At 38.8% G+C, this 15,699-nt stretch overlaps 1 protein-coding gene across 17 annotated transcripts in view; it reads left to right on the forward strand.

Moving 5' to 3' along the window:
• RFX3 (regulatory factor X3) overlaps positions 1-14,904 on the forward strand; it is a 309,752-nt gene extending 294,848 nt beyond the window's left edge. For 16 of the 17 annotated variants that reach the window (XM_081502430.1, XM_081502365.1, XM_081502308.1 and 13 more), the window contains 2 exons: positions 10,197-10,239; positions 14,348-14,904. In XM_081502430.1, the coding sequence (XP_081358556.1) occupies positions 10,197-10,239; positions 14,348-14,586 (282 nt within the window). In that variant the 3' untranslated portion in view covers positions 14,587-14,904. Of the gene's footprint in view, positions 1-9,187; positions 9,251-10,196; positions 10,240-14,347 lie in introns of all 17 variants that reach the window. The other variant, XM_081502330.1, reaches the window with a different exon arrangement.
• The last annotated feature ends 795 nt before the right edge of the window (positions 14,905-15,699 follow it).

The following is a 15,699-nucleotide window of genomic DNA, read 5'->3' on the forward strand; positions in this document are numbered from 1 at the left end:
TTCCCTTTTAAAGTAGCTTAAGGGACAATGTATCTTTTCATTAATGTGAATTCAATAAATTTTTTTAAATTAGCATTATTTACATTATTTGAGCAAGCAGGAGAGACCAATGCATCATGTTTTACGTATAAACGCTGTATACAAACATACAGTTTTGTTTTTGCATTCCCTGTAGTGCTACTTCAGTTGTTGAAATGAAGGCTACCATGTAATGGAACTCCCAGATAAGACAGCATCTCCACCATGAGTTTTCTTGTAAATGTCAGCCTGCTACTACATAACACCAACTAGCAAGTTATTTAAAATAACTGCATTTCAAAAGTGGCATTATTATTTTTATTTTTTGTCTGGGTGATAAAAAGGAAACATTTATTTACTGCTAAAATTTATGCAATTTTTTGAATTTTATTTAAATATTATAAATATGCCAATAGACTTTCTGGCAGTGATAAAATTTTAAGAGAAGGAATAGAATAAAAAACAAGTTGCATCTGTTTGCACACTTGTTAAATTCTTTTAAAAATTGGAAGGTTTTCTGTGCAGCTTTGACACAGAAAATTGAGCAGAAAAATATCCTTTTATTTGGATTTTATGACTATTTGAAGTATATTTGGAAGTTTATGGCATACATGCTTTATTACTTTAAAATATACATAGTCTTAATATAGTCACTGAATCTACAAATTTGTATTGCTGCATAAAATGATTTTTTGTGACAAACATTTTTATGTTTAATGTATTAAGTATATTTAAATTGTCTTTATCATAATTTAATTATACTTAATAAAATATCTAAGACATCTATCTAATCAACTTTTTGAAATAAAATTAGGAACCAAAACATGCTTTAATTTTTAGTTGTGAATATCAATATTAAAAATATAATATTTTCATAATATTTTTAGTGAAAAAATTAAGGCACTCTTAAGGATTTACCATTAAAAGAAAACTGTCTTGGCTTAAGTAAAACTGATATACTTAGAGGGAAAGGGAAAAAACTGTTTAAAACCTAAAAAGTGGAAAAGAGCAATAATAATTCACAGGCAAGCCTTTAGGATAAAAATTGAGTGAAAAAGTTCCATTTGATAGAAGTACAACCATTATAAACAAGCATGAATGCCCAAAGTAAAATCAAATTAATGATAAACAGATTTCAGTGAGCACTATTATTCTAGTGCATCAAGGGAATACACTGAAAATGTACTTGTGGAATAGTAGACTTGTTATAGAATATTTTAAAAGGGATTATATCACAAGTTAAAATCATTTGCAGGAAAAAAGCACATCTTGGAACAGTAGTGACTTAACAAGTATAATGAGTACTTGTCAAAAGTTTTATTATTTATAACAAAGCTTACTTTTGATTAATATTTTTTCTAATTGAGGACTGGCCTGGTGGCAATTACTGTATGAATGTCTTACATTCTTATTTAATATTCACCAGAATCTTGCAAAGGATCTCTTCATGTCCCCATTTCACCCATAAGGAAAACACAGGTTGAAAGTCACCCAATGTCAGAACTAGTCAGTGGTAGAGCTGACTGTAGAAAGTGGGTCAGTCTCACTCCAAATAGCCAAATGAGTTCAATCCACATTTTAGTTTCTCACTGCATAAATTGTTTATGCTGCTGCTGCTGCTGCTGCTAAGTCGCTTCAGGCGTGTCCGACTCTGTGCGACCCCACAGACGGCAGCCCACCAGGCTCCCCCGTCCCTGGGGTTCTCCATGCAAGAATACTGGAGTGGATTGGCATTTCCTTCTCCAATGCATGACAGTGAAAAGTGAAAGTGAAGTTGCTCAGTCGTGTCCGACTCTTAGTGACCCCATGGACTGCAGCCTACCAGGCTCCTCCGTCCATGGGATTTTCCAGGCAAGAGTACTGGAGTAGGGTGCCATTGCCTTCTCCAAAATTGTTTATAGATAGTTTCAAAACAGGGACTAACTTATTTCTGTCTGTACTTTACAACTCCCCCCAAATGCATGCACACTCACAGTCATACACAAACTAGACGGCTGGCGTGAAAGCTTTCATTATGTTGTTCCAGAGCAAGGCTTCTTTCCTCTACTTTGCAGGTTGCATCTTGATAGTCCTACCACCCTTCCCCTTTCCACTTTTTGTTAGTTAGCAAACTAAATAGAGTATTAGTCTGAGCAAATTGCAATTGGAAAGCTTAATCTGCCAGAAAACAACAACAACAACAAATTATACCCTTCAGTTCCTCTGTACCCACCCACAGACTAGACCTAAATCAAAATTATGTTTTTAGAGTTTGCACTTTGCTTTTAGCTGTAAATCTGCTCCTCTACATTAGCACAATTCTAACAACTTGAAAATAAATGATAAAAGTGACCCCCTGGAAAACCTTTCTCCTACACTTCATCCTCCAAGTTTCTAAGAATTATCTCTGTAGACATTTTCCAATTTTTTTCCTCTTTCTTAGTTTATCATTCTGCTCCTTACTCTCCTCGCATTGGAGAAAAGTATCTATTGACTCAGCACCTCAGAGCTGCAACCTTGTCCCTGGGATGGATCCCTGTGCATTAGCTTCCTCTACTTGGTTTCCCTCGTGGCTTGCTCTGGGCTCTGACCTCTCCTCACATCCTCTTCAGGGAATGGAGTTTTGCTTAGAGACCTGGTCTAAACACAATCCAGCAATAGGTGCCCCCAAAATATTCATTCAAGATTGTTGTTGTTGTTCAAGCACTAAGTCACATCCGACTCTGCAGCCCCATGGACTGCAGCATACCAGGCTTCCCTGTCCTTCACCAGCTCCTGGCATTTGCTGAAACTCATGTCCATTGAGTCAGTGATGCTATCCAACCATCTCATCCTCTGTCATTCCCTTCTCCTCCTGCCCTCAATCTTTCCCAGCCACAGGCCTTTTCCAGTGAGTCGGCTCTTTGCATCAGGTGGCCAAAGTATTAAAGCTTCAGCTTCAGCATCAATCCTTTACTCGTGAAGTGAAAGTTGCTCAGTTGTGTCTGACTCTTTGCAACTCCATGGACTATACAGTCCATGGAATTTTTTAGGCCCGAATACTGGAGTGGGTAGCCTTTCCTTTCTCCAGGGGATCTTCTCAACCCAGGGATCAAACCCAGATCTCCCGCATCGCAGGCGATTCTTTACCAGCTGAGCCACAAGGGAAGCCCTCATTCATGGTAGGAAGTAGAAAAACTGATAGAGAGACAGAATACCAGATAACAGAATGTCTCGTTTCATTTCATGATGAACATACTGGATTTCCATATCAGGAAAATAAAGCTCCTAGACTAGCTCCTAGAGGGGGAAGTGCTCCCTCTCCCCAGAATATGCCTTCAGTATTTCAGAGAGCCTCTGTATGAAGTTGGGTTTTCATGAGTGCTTACAACTAGAGCTTGGTTTTCCCAAAGAGTTTGGAAGTGGGCAAAGAGAAGAAAATCAAAATCCAAGATTTCTGGACATTTTTGAAGAACTAAAATGGTCAGTGTAGACAATAGGAAGGGAGACTCAGCGCACTTTCCTCTTCAACAGTGTCCACCACTGGGTTCTTCGCTTAGAAACAGTTCACTGGTAACCCCAGCCTTGGAGTCAGCTAGGTGTGAAAGGTTCCCTGGCGTAGATAAGGTATAACAGCGCCCCCTGCTGGCCTCCTTGCCACACTCTCTCTTCCTGTACCCAGCCCATGTGTCTGGCCCTGCCTGTTGTCTTCCTGGTATTTTCGCTCACAGACACAGGTGAAGATGGTGGTCGCTGGTCCTCCTGGGAAAGAAACAGTCCTTGTTTGAGATGGGTAAGCTCCTCAATTCACAGGAATGGTTTTCTGCTTTTCACCATTACTGTACTAAAATATACTTTCATGTAAGTATGAGAGACTTTCAGCATGTATATGGGCCAGGTGTGATAATCCTACAACTACTTCAAATCTGATTCACTCTAGTAGTAAAAGTCTTCTTGTTACAAAGAGAACATGTTTCTACACTCTCATCACCCTTGTCTCCCCAGTTAATAATTTTCAAAAAAGGGAAGTGGCATAATCAAAATAAGAAGTGCTCCTCTGACATAAGAAATTAATACCATGGTTTTCTGATAGATAGTGAAGGTGGCCTCAGTGGGAGCCTGTCTGAAATTAAAAGCACCAAGGTTCTTTCTTTTCAGCCTATAGTTTTATTTGCATAAAGGGTATACTGCCGGGCCCCACCCGCACATTGGCAGGGCCTATGGTACCCTGCATCTGAATATTTTAAAAGTTATGAATCAAACTAGAAATAAAACCTGTTCTATCCATCTAGGTTGAAAAATATATTTTGATAATAACTTGGAAGACTAGATTTAAGTTTAAAATTATTAGGCTCCTCCTAGTTCCATACCAGAATATGGTGACATAGACATAGCTGAGCCACGGCCCAGCCTCTGTCCCCTAGGCCACTTCTCTTCTCTTAGGTATCATTCCCTACCTATATTGTGAAGAGCCTGTGCTCATGCTTGTGGACACCTTGGTCCAGTGTTCAGATTTTCTGTCTTTTGCAAATAGCTGCTGCTTCCCCTACCCCACCCCCCACACCAGCTATTCCATCTTTATTCCGAAAGGTGGACTTAGAAAGAGACCCGTACAGGCCTGAAAGGGGACTTTGGGGTTTTAGACAGGAAATTCTAGGATCTCAGATAACAGAAGTATGGTCTGAGGGGTAGGAGTGAAATACAGGCTTCTGGAGGGCACACCCCCGAGACCCAGTGGGCTCCTTGCTCTGTGGGGAGGACCACAGCCATCGGAAAGCCGAAGCAGGGCTCTCTGTGATGTGGGGCTCAGGACAGAGGCCCCTCTTGGTTTGACCTAGTGGTAGCATTAAATGTTCCTGGTTTTGAAATTACTTTTCTCCTCAAAAGCAACTAAGGCCTGTATTCCTTCTTCTGCTTGTTCACTCATGAGTGCTTCTTAGAGGTTTTTTTCTTGAAATATAATTGCTTGGCAATATTAATTTCAGATGGACAGAATAGTGATTCACTCTTTTTATAGATTTTACTCCCCATTTAAAGTTGTTACAAACTAATGCCTTTATTTCCCTGTGCTGTAAATATATTCTTGTGAAAGTGTTAATTGCTCAGTCATGTCCAACTCTTTGCAACCCCATGGTCTGTAGCCCACCAGGCTCTTCTCTCCTCCAGGCAAGAATACTGGAGTGGGTTGCCATTTCCTTCTCCAGGGGATCTTCCCCACCCAGGGGTCAAACCCAGGTCTCCTGCATTGCAGGCAGATTCTTTACTGTCTGAGCTACTATGCTGCTTATCTATTTTATACATAGTAGTTTGTTTAACTTCTTAGAGATTTTGAAACCATGTAAAGGCAGATAAATTACTATGTACCTAGGGTGTGGAAGGGAAAAAATCCCGAGGAGTCAGTATCATGATGAAAATAAGCTACCTGGGTATAGAGTAGCCAACAGCACAAGTTGCCAGGACAGCCAGCTAGCCTGAAAGGGTAGAACCAACAGTGAATGTTTGGCAGAATTTGCCTTGGCTTGAAGCAGACTAGCAGAAATCTTACCCATCTTTGCAGGCTTCAGTAAAGCTATTCGGAAATACATAGAAAAGTCTACTTCTAGAGTAAAAAAATGGCCAAGGAACACACAGTTTTCCCAAATGGAACATTAACATACCTTGCAAATTTTACCTGGCTGCCCAGATGATGTGGTCATGATTACTGATGAATCCTCCCTCCCCAGGATGGGGTAAACTCTTCCAGCATCCCAGCGAGTGAGGTCTTTGTCTCAGGCTTTGAACACCTTCCTTCTCTCCATAGTCTCTGTGTTGTGGGCTCCCGTGGAGCCTCCCCAGTTTGCTGTCTGGGCCCCCTGGCACCCTCTGCATCGTTTCAGTTTCCAGCTATTACACTACACACCTTGCCTCCCTCACTGTGGAAAGTTCACTGCTGCTGGATCTGGCATGTAGTGGTCTCTGGAGTAGATCTGTGGGCTGCATTCTCCTGCACCAAGCCTGGTTCCTCTCTTGGTGCCTGTGCTTGTGCATCACAGTCCTGTGATGAGCTGCTTCTCAGCTGCGTGGCCACAAGTCAGGGTCATACTCAGGGCCGCTCCCAAGGATGCTGCCCATCGTCGCACTGACTGTGCTGACGAGTCTCCCACTTATACATCCTGGCCATTACTACTCGTCGTGAACTCATGGTCTAACAGACACCCGCTGGCTGCCTTGACCACACATTTTTCAGCCTGCTCTTGTCTAGGAGCATGCTCATTATTATGACCCCTTGTAAGGCCTGGAGGAAACAGTTTCTAAGGTTAAGAGGTCTGTCTTCCTAAAAACAACAGATATGCTTTCTCTACATCCCATTCAGTTTCTGCTTTAGAATGTCCCCTATTTATCTATCTGGCTGACAATTTTAATTCCTGTGTACATCCAAGGCCATATGCTTTCTACCCCAGAGCACATGTTAAATCCCTTAATTTATATTCTCTCCTCCTTGTATGAAACATACATTCTCTCTCTCTGACCTTCTCCCCCTTTCCATCTCTCCCTCCTGATCCCTAACTCCCTCCCTTCCTAAACTGATGGTCAGAATATCTGGTCTCCATATTGCATACTCAATGCTATATATAGGAAATATGGTGGTCTAACACCACCATATTTCCTATATTTTGTTAAACAGATTAATGTGTTTTCAATAGCTGTAAGATTAAATCTAAGCTCCTTACCTTGCCAAATTCATAAACTTTTTTTGTGAGGCAGTGATACTTAAGTAGGGTTGTGAGGAAAAGGCTCTTGGAGGAAGTGACATAGAGAAGGTGATATTTGACGTCCTTATATTTGAGAGGAGACCAACCATCTACTAAACCATGACAGTACTTTATAAATTGTTAAGATGTCACCTCAGTGAATAGCAGTCCCTTCCAGTCCCCTGTGCAGCGAGGGAAATTAGAAAGCAGTAACAGTTTTTCTGATTTCTGAAGCCATACGTTTATGCTGATCTCTGGACCTTCTTGCCAACCTCCATTTTTTCATCTGTATCATGTCTCTCCTCCTCTTCTCTTTCCGGTTTGTGCTGACCTCATTCAGGTCCTTGTGGTCTCGCTCCCATGTGGGATTCTGTCTTCCTTGTGCCCACCCTCAGTCTTCCCTGCCTCCCTTTCCTTCCTGCTACTTTGACCCACTGCTTACTCCAATTCCCCCTGCAATTGACTTCCCTTTCTAATAACCCTATACTTTTAAAACCTTCCTGAAGGTTTCCCAGGCTGCCTCCACTTTTGGCTAAACCACCTGTCCTTTCCAACATAAGCAACTTTTGATATTCACCTTCAGAAAGAGGGAGTATTTCCAGACTAACCTGACTGGAACTGGCTGGCAGAGTGTCTAGCACATAGTAAGCTCTCAGTAAATATTTTTTGAGTCCTGAGTGAATGAACTGATCGTCCTAATCTTAGTCTATCTATAAGATTAAAGTGATTTTTTTCCTTAATATGTGTATATTGTTTCCTCACCCATAAAATGCATGTAAAAGCCTTTACCTTCCACTATATAGAGATATTAAAATCTCTTATTCACAAGATTTTTATTTTAAATATACCCTGGGATTGACTTTGTCATTTATCCCAGAGACATCTAGAGGTAGTGGCGGTGTCTCAGAGATTATTATTATTATTGGCACATTGTCCCCCAGAGTACATGGTCACAAAACTGCAGCATTGAGTATGCAAATATTTATTTACTAATGATCATAACAATCACAGAGATTTCAGTTGTTTGGGTTTTTATTTTTATCATCCTGAGTAATCAGATGTGTATGTGTGCATGCTAAGTCGTTGCTTTAGTCGTGTCTGACTCTTTGTGACCCTATGGACTGTAGCCTGCCAGGCTCCTTTGTCCACGGGATTCTGCAAGCAAGAATACTAGTGTGGGTTGCCATGCCCTCCTCCAGGGGATCTTCCCGACCCAGGGATCGAACCCCCCGTGCCTCTTATGTCTCCTGCATTGGCAGGTGGGCTCTATACCACTAGTGCCACCTGGGAACCTGAGTCTCCTGCACTGTAGATTCTTTACTGTCTTAGCCACCAGGGAAGCCCAGTAATCAGATATGTTCATTCAAATTAAGCAGAAATTTTCAAGAAAAATATTTATATTAAGTTGTCATATTTTCAGTTAAGTAGCAACTAAAAAGCAGTGTTTATTTTGAAGAAAAATTTTCAAATGTGTCCAGAGTTTGGTTTTAGCCACTTTGCATGGTATTATTGATCACTAGTAGCAGGAATCATTTAGTTTCAAAAAACTTTTCAAGATTTATCAAAAACAAATGGTGTGTTCACTTTTTATAGATATAGAAGTATGTTTACATTCATCAGTGCCAACTTGTTTCCAGTATGGGGTCCTAAGTGTTGTTAAGTACTCATTTACAAGAAATAAAACTCTAATTCTGTGTGTCAAATAGAAATAACATATCAACCTTTCAGCTTTGAACATTCTCTATTTATAGTCCTAACATATTTAAATAACACCAAAAATAGGCAAAGAAAATCCTGTTGTGATTTTTAGTGCTTATATTCTCTAGTTCAAGAAATCCTATACAATTTAAACTGTGGTGTTTATTTTGACTAGCATAAGGTTCTGAGCCATATGAACAGGAACAACTTAAAAACAACAGTTCAGTATTTATGATTTTGTATTTGCTGCCCAAGGGATATAACTGTAAGGTGATGGGGCAGTCTTTCAAACAAACATGCTGAGAGTTATGAATCCAGGAAGGCTTGTCCCTTTCAAAGCAGTCACCTAGGGAGGCCACACGTTTGTTCCAGTAATACCCTCATGGCTTAAAATGTTGTGGAATGCCGTTTTTTAAAACTGCTTCTGAATCTGCTAAGAAATAATAAAGAGCAAGATGACACATTATTTTGGATATCCTGAATTGTGGTAGAGATGCATTTGACTTTGATGAGTAATCAAAAAACATCTCAGATCAAACACAGTGAAGAAAATGCAGAGTATTTGGGGTGACTGTTTGATGTAAAAACAACAAGATGGGCTTGTTGAATGATACATAAACTAACTCTTGACATTGATTATCAAAGAGGAATTCCAGAATCTTAAAACTTGGAATAAATGTAGAGGCTCTTAAGGTAGCTACTGTCAAGAACAATACATCTCTAGGTAAAAAATAATAATGTGTGTACGTTTGCAGAATAAGATTAGTTTTATTACTTTGTAGACATACTTTGTAGGTGAAAAAAATACTACTATCATGGAACTTTTTATAAGCAAACTTCCAAATGTAAGTAGAATTTCTCTCTTACCCTTTCTAAGCTTTTTGAGAAATCTGAATTTCTAATAATGACTTATTCTGAATCTTCAGCTTTCAAAAAAGTAACGTTTACCATTTGAAAAGCAAGCGCTGTGAGATTTCACTTCACCTTTTTCTGATTAGCCTCGTTACCTCTGCTCTTCAATTTTTTATTCAGTGTATCCATCTTTGTTCACCCTGAGAATCTCAAAGTGTATTTTTTTTTCACCATAAAAATATCATCAAGCTTTTGAACCAAGGTAGAAAAATAAAGTCTAAGCTGAATATTATTAATGGTCCCATATTGTTTTAAGCCCTTTTTTGTTGCATTAGTAACAATTAGATGCCTTTCTTTTTTAATTTGGGACCCTGTATCTTACTAAATAAGAAGATCAAATTATAAGACGTCTCAAAGGTTTTGTAAAAATAAATACTCTCAGTGTTGGGGCTTCTATTGTTTTTCACTTCTACTAATAAAAACTCAGAAAGCAGAGTTCAAACAAGTGTCTGGACCACATTTCTGTAATGTAGACTCCTGGTGGACTCTTGGAGTTAACGGGGGTGGAGCTGATGCATCCTGCTTCATCAGAGTGTTTCCAAATTTATTACATCACATCCATCTTCATCCAGGTCAGCTAGGCCCCTATTTCTTCACTGCTGAGTTCAACTAATAGAAAGTAAAATGGAGCATGGAAGGCAGAGAAAATTGTTATCCTTTTGTGAAGAGGCTAAGACAGCTAAATTGTGACACAATTTAAACTGTTCAAATTTGACAGGTTTGATTAGAAAATTATGTGACCCATGTAGTCAGAGATCAAAATGGTCACGAGTTTACAGTTTTAAAAAGTCATAGTGTGGTGTTTTTACTACAGTCTCTTAGAATATTATTTTATTCCACCTGGTAGTAACTGTTGCACAAATGACTATTGTTTTGCAGTTTGGTGATTTAAATGCTGTGTCTCCTGGAAATCTGGATAAAGGTAAGAATTGAAAATAATGTACATTTTAAGGACTATTTTTGAGTAAGAAGTTCTCAGAGGAAAATGTAGTATATGTACATATATAAAGTATATGTACACATACATTTCCATTTTGTGGAAATGGCATAGAATCCTTGATGAATGTGACAGTTGTGTCTTTTGAAATACTTAATTATTTCTCCAGCTCTATGCTTTCTTTATGTTATGCATATTAAGTGCAAGAATTGAATTTAAATGCAGTTTAAACTCTTCTTGACTTTTTGCCTGCAGTTGATTACAAGTAACAAGAAATTCTTTCTGGCCTTCACCGAAGTCCTGGAGAAAAGTGATAAAATTGGGTCAAATATTTTTATTCAAGGCCCACTTGGCAAGAAAAAGATTCCTCAGCTTACCCAAGTCACTAATTCATACTTTTTCAGTATAAAGGGAACTCAGAGATAGCAATGAAGTTTACTATAAAAGCACAATCAGTATTGGGGGAGTAACATATATACTTCTTGAATTTTCATATGAGCATTGCCATTCTGACAACTCAATATATAATTCTGAAGAAACTCACAACCTATGACACCAGAGTAAAAGGAGCAAGGCTCAAGGGAAAATTAGGTTGGGATAGAACATACACACAAACACTCCTGAAAAAAAATTCTAACTCAGATATTATTTTAATGTAAAATTTCTAATAAGTAAGCACTGCAGAAAGTGTACACCTTTCTTAAAACACACACACAAAGTGAAGACATCTTGAGGTGTAAGGAGTTGAGTTTTGGAGTCAAAGTGTACAAAGACTGGGAAGAACTATACCGTTAGCCCTTCCAGGACAGAGCCAGTGAGGAAACTGAGGCATGAGGAAGGATGTAGGAAATCTACACACAAGGTGCTGAGCTGTTCTCTGCAGCATTCTGTACCAGGGTCCTCAGTGTTCAGCTTCCAAGCCATCCTGGTGGTAGAAGACAGTCATGTGCCGGGAAAGTCCTATGTGAATCAATGTCACTCCCACATTAAATTCCTGTCACTATTTATCAACCATGTACACCTCAATTCCCATTTTAATAATATGCATAATAGCTCCATAATAGCAAAACAGGAAAAGTAGAAAATGATAGCCCCTATAAAATAGCTGCAAATATATATTATTTAGGATTAACTGAAGAAACATCAGAAAAGTAAATCAATGATGAGGCCAGTTTGTCATTTCAGAGCAGGAAAAGTAGCTGTTGAAACTCAGGTCCAACATAAGACAACCTTGATGATGCACTGATAAAGCCTCCTAATTCAGATTGAGGGATTTCATCCCAGGGTGCCTGGAGGTGTCCTAGGAATGTTGCTTCTGGGCCAGACACTGACTGGCAGCCAGTCTTCTTTGTCAAGTGTTGAACCAAAGTCTTCGATAAACTTCAGTAGCACCTAGTTTTCATTCTTTTGTTCCAAATTCCCATAACTTCAAGTGGTTCCTAGGAAATATCTTGAATTTTATGGAAGTCTTTCTATAAAGACTTGAATTTTATCTTTAGTCATTATAGAAGCTTAAAATGTCTGTGGGAACTAGAGAAAGGGCTTGCTTTTGTGCTCCTGTGTAGCCTGTCCAAAAGAGCCCTGTCACTCATGAGTGGACCTGAAGCAGGGTGGCCTCAAACACTAGAGTTTGTTTTGTCCTTCGCCCTGTTGTCTTTTTCAGGACATCCCACTCTTTCTCCACTTGCCTGCCTGCTTGAAATGATTTTTTTTTCTTTTACTTCTGCCTCTTTTATTATTTTGGCACTATTTTCTAGTCACAGAAAAGTTGGTGGAGATGAAGCCAAGAAGCAGTGTGACTTGCGCTCTCCTTCTTGGGTGGCTCTGCTGGACCCATCACTCCCAACTGGATTCTTCTTGAGACATAACCACACTAGCATATTCAGAACCTAAGGCTGGAATGTGAAATCTTTTAAGAAATTTTTGTGGGCTTTTTGACATAAAATGAGAATTTAATTTTTTCTAGATAATGGAAGTAATATTAGCTCTGTAGAAAGATTTCAAATAATGCAGAGAATTATAAAGTATAGAAAGTGAAAACTTCATAGTCAAAAGCCTAAGAGACTTCTGAATTTAAACATTAAGAATTTAGTGAGAGGATCCTTCCAGACCTATTTTTGTTTGTTTATATATAAAACCACATAGGTATCATGAAAGTCAAAGTGTTAGTTGCTCAGTCGTGTCCAACTCTTTGGGACCCCGTGGACTATAGCCCACCAGGCTCCTCTGTCCATGGGGTTCTCCAGGCAAGAATACTGAAGTGGGTAGCCATTCCCTTCTCCAGGGGATCTCCCCAACCCAGGGATCAAACCTGGGTCTCCTGCATTGCAGGCTTATTCTTTACCATCTGAGGCACCAGATCCTCTTATTGAAGCAAATGTCTATGGAATGTAGTCCTCTCCTGCAGCCCTCCAGACCTTTGGATATGTTCTGACAAACTGCAATGTTATCATCAAGTCCATTTTCCAGAGGCAAAAGGTAACTGGATAAAGTAGGTGAGCCAGGATATCTTGCCTCATCTAAGAGAACTTCTCTGTATATTGTTTAATGCACTACAGATATCATTTCTAGTCGATATACCTAATAGCAACCTTTCTAATCACCCAGCATTCCCAGAAATGTTGCTCCTGGCAACCTGCACAGCCACATATGGAGGCTCTGTTATTCCTCATCATTTCTCTCTGGAGCCATCTTTGCACCAGTTGATAGGAAAAGGAAAAAAGTCAAGGAGCCCATTTATGTTGAGAGCTATATTAGCAGAACTTCTGCAGGTGTGCCCCCAAAGGGTAAAACTAGCCTCAACACCCCTTAGAAAGAGTCCAACGGACTTTTTCAGTTACTAGTTACCCACTCATTGTACGTAACATGCCATAGAATGTAATGGAGATCTGATTCTGTTAATACAAGTCACCATAAAAGTAAAAATATCTAAGAGTAAGTATAGATTTATTTTATTTATAAATGAAGTTTTGGTGTAATTATATGTGGGTTTTTTTGTGGGGGAAGGGTAAACAATAAAACATATTGAAGATGAAGTAAAAAAGGTTTTGTTTTTTTCTCTGGCTGCACGTCACAGCTTGTGGGAGCTTAGTTCCCCAACCATGGACCAAACCCAGGCCCCCAGCAGTGAAAGTGCAGAGTCTTAACCACTGCACCATCAGCGAATTTACAATAAAAAGATTTCTGAAGCAGAAATATATCCCTAGCTGTTTAAAAATTAGCACTCATGAAGAGGCATTTTCTCCACTCCTCTGAGGAGAATCTTACACAGTAGTAAAGCTGTGTGTGACTATTTTCTCTCTCTGCTGTGCTTTTGAATTTTAATAGCATATGCTGGAAAAAATTAAATAGTATTCCATTATAACAATGTTTTAGTTAATATAGAATGTATTAAAATTTGGAGGTAATAGTGAGTACTTAATACACCTAATTTCCAGAAATGAATACCAGCCACTGACAGAGACTATCAGTGTTGCTAGGAAGGAAATTCATTGTGCTTTTTAAATCTGATACTGTGCCTCAGTCTTCATAATTTTTTGTAAGGAAAGTTAAGGATCTAATTGTGATCGACAACATTCATGTGCACAGAAGGTGTGTACACAGCGCCTGCTTATATATGCTGTAGTTATTTTGTGTATCAAAACACAGTTCCTATCTATATTAACATGAGCACAGATAAAATTTATATCTAGTGTAGGTCTTCAGAGGAAACTGTAATTTTTTCTTTCTTCCTTTTTTTTTTAAGTTAGCATTTTTCAGCTCAGTACATTCCTTGCAAACCAGCATAGTGTACCAAAATGCCTACTTTAAAATGACACAAGTTATGCTACTATTTAATGTAAACTTTAGGAAACTCCAAAAGGTACGAGCCACACACAGGTCAAGAATAAAGTACCTCTGCTGTGTTTGAAAGAATAGGGCACTGACACAGGTAGAATCCATTGAAAGGAAAACCCACAAGCTTTGTCCTCCAAGAAGGGCTAAGTAGTTGCATTCCTAATGTACTATATTAAAGTGTTTCTAAAAGCATGTGTGCATTGCTCTTTTCCAGTTTGTCTTCTAGTACTAGTCTTGGTATTATTTGTTTGTGCAGATGAAGGCAGTGAAGTGGAAAGTGAAATGGATGAGGAATTAGATGACTCTTCAGAACCTCAAGCCAAAAGAGAAAAAACAGAGCTGAACCAGGCATTTCCAGTGGGTTGCATGCAGCCCGTTCTCGAGAGTGGCGTGCAGCCCAGCCTCCTGAATCCAATTCACAGCGAGCACATCGTCACGAGTACTCAGACTATCAGACAGTGCAGCGCTACAGGAAATACCTACACTGCAGTCTAAAGGATATTAAAGTGTATTTTTACAGCTAACATTAACCCTGTTGATACTGGGCTTAAGTTGAAATTTTAATAAGCCTGAAGGTCGACTGTTGTCAGATACTATCTGTGCTGAACATTACCTTTTCGGAGTTGTGAAATGGAATGGGTGTATGTATTTTGCCAGGTCTTTTTTTTTTTAACATAAACAAAATTACTTGCCTCTTAATAATGAGTTTTTTTCCCTTAGTTTTGGGTGTCAAGAAGGATTTTTACAACACTTAATGTCAATGTTTTTGTTTTCTTATAATTAAAAAGTAATTTACATTTTTGTAGCTTAAAATATTTTATTGTTGATTGTTAGTCTTGGTGTATGATTTCATGTGTAAGTTTTTAATTAGATGCACTTCTGTGAAATATCAAAAGAAATTATTTTCTTTGATTTACACTGGAGGCATGCACATTTGGCAGCAGATGCATCAAATTTGCTTTTGAAAGGTGCTTTTCATCGGACAGAACCACAAGACACTATTTTGATAACATTTTGGAGTACGGAGAGAGAATACAAAGCATTTTTATTATAGTGCTAGAGGGTTGGGAAGGTCATCTATTTTTCTCGGAAGAAAAATTGAGCTGTACATTTATCAGTTCAGAGTAAATGACAGAATTGCAAGAGATTATGCTAATAAGTACATAATTTGTGTACATAATTATTAAACCATGTTAATGCAAGCTTCCGTTAAACATTGAATTTTAACTGTTATTTGCATACCAATTCCTCTGTTTAAAGACTACTGATTCTGTATTTGGGACCACTGCACAGATGCATTCTGCTGTTGAGTGGGGCTGTTATAGTTAGATACTGAAGCTGAAAAAAATGACTTGACTTTTTTTTTTTTTTTAAGTGTACACGCTACTTATGCTGAGCTGGACATACAGGAAACCATTCCATTTGGATGACTTTCTTTTATTCCAGGTCTTTTTCCTAATAGTAGTTCAATATGCTGCTATTGTAAAAGAAAATTTATAGAATGCAAGGAATGTAGCAACCTGCATATCGTTATTTCCTTCAAAAATATTTCCTGGTTTCTAAAGTACGTGGGTTTAAATTTTAAACAGAACCTGAAGGCAGTGTAAC

The sequence above is a fragment of the Giraffa tippelskirchi genome, chromosome 1, assembly GCF_054371585.1.
Source record: "Giraffa tippelskirchi isolate mGirTip1 chromosome 1, T2T-mGirTip1v1.2.pri, whole genome shotgun sequence".
NCBI classification, from domain to species: Eukaryota; Metazoa; Chordata; class Mammalia; order Artiodactyla; family Giraffidae; genus Giraffa; species Giraffa tippelskirchi.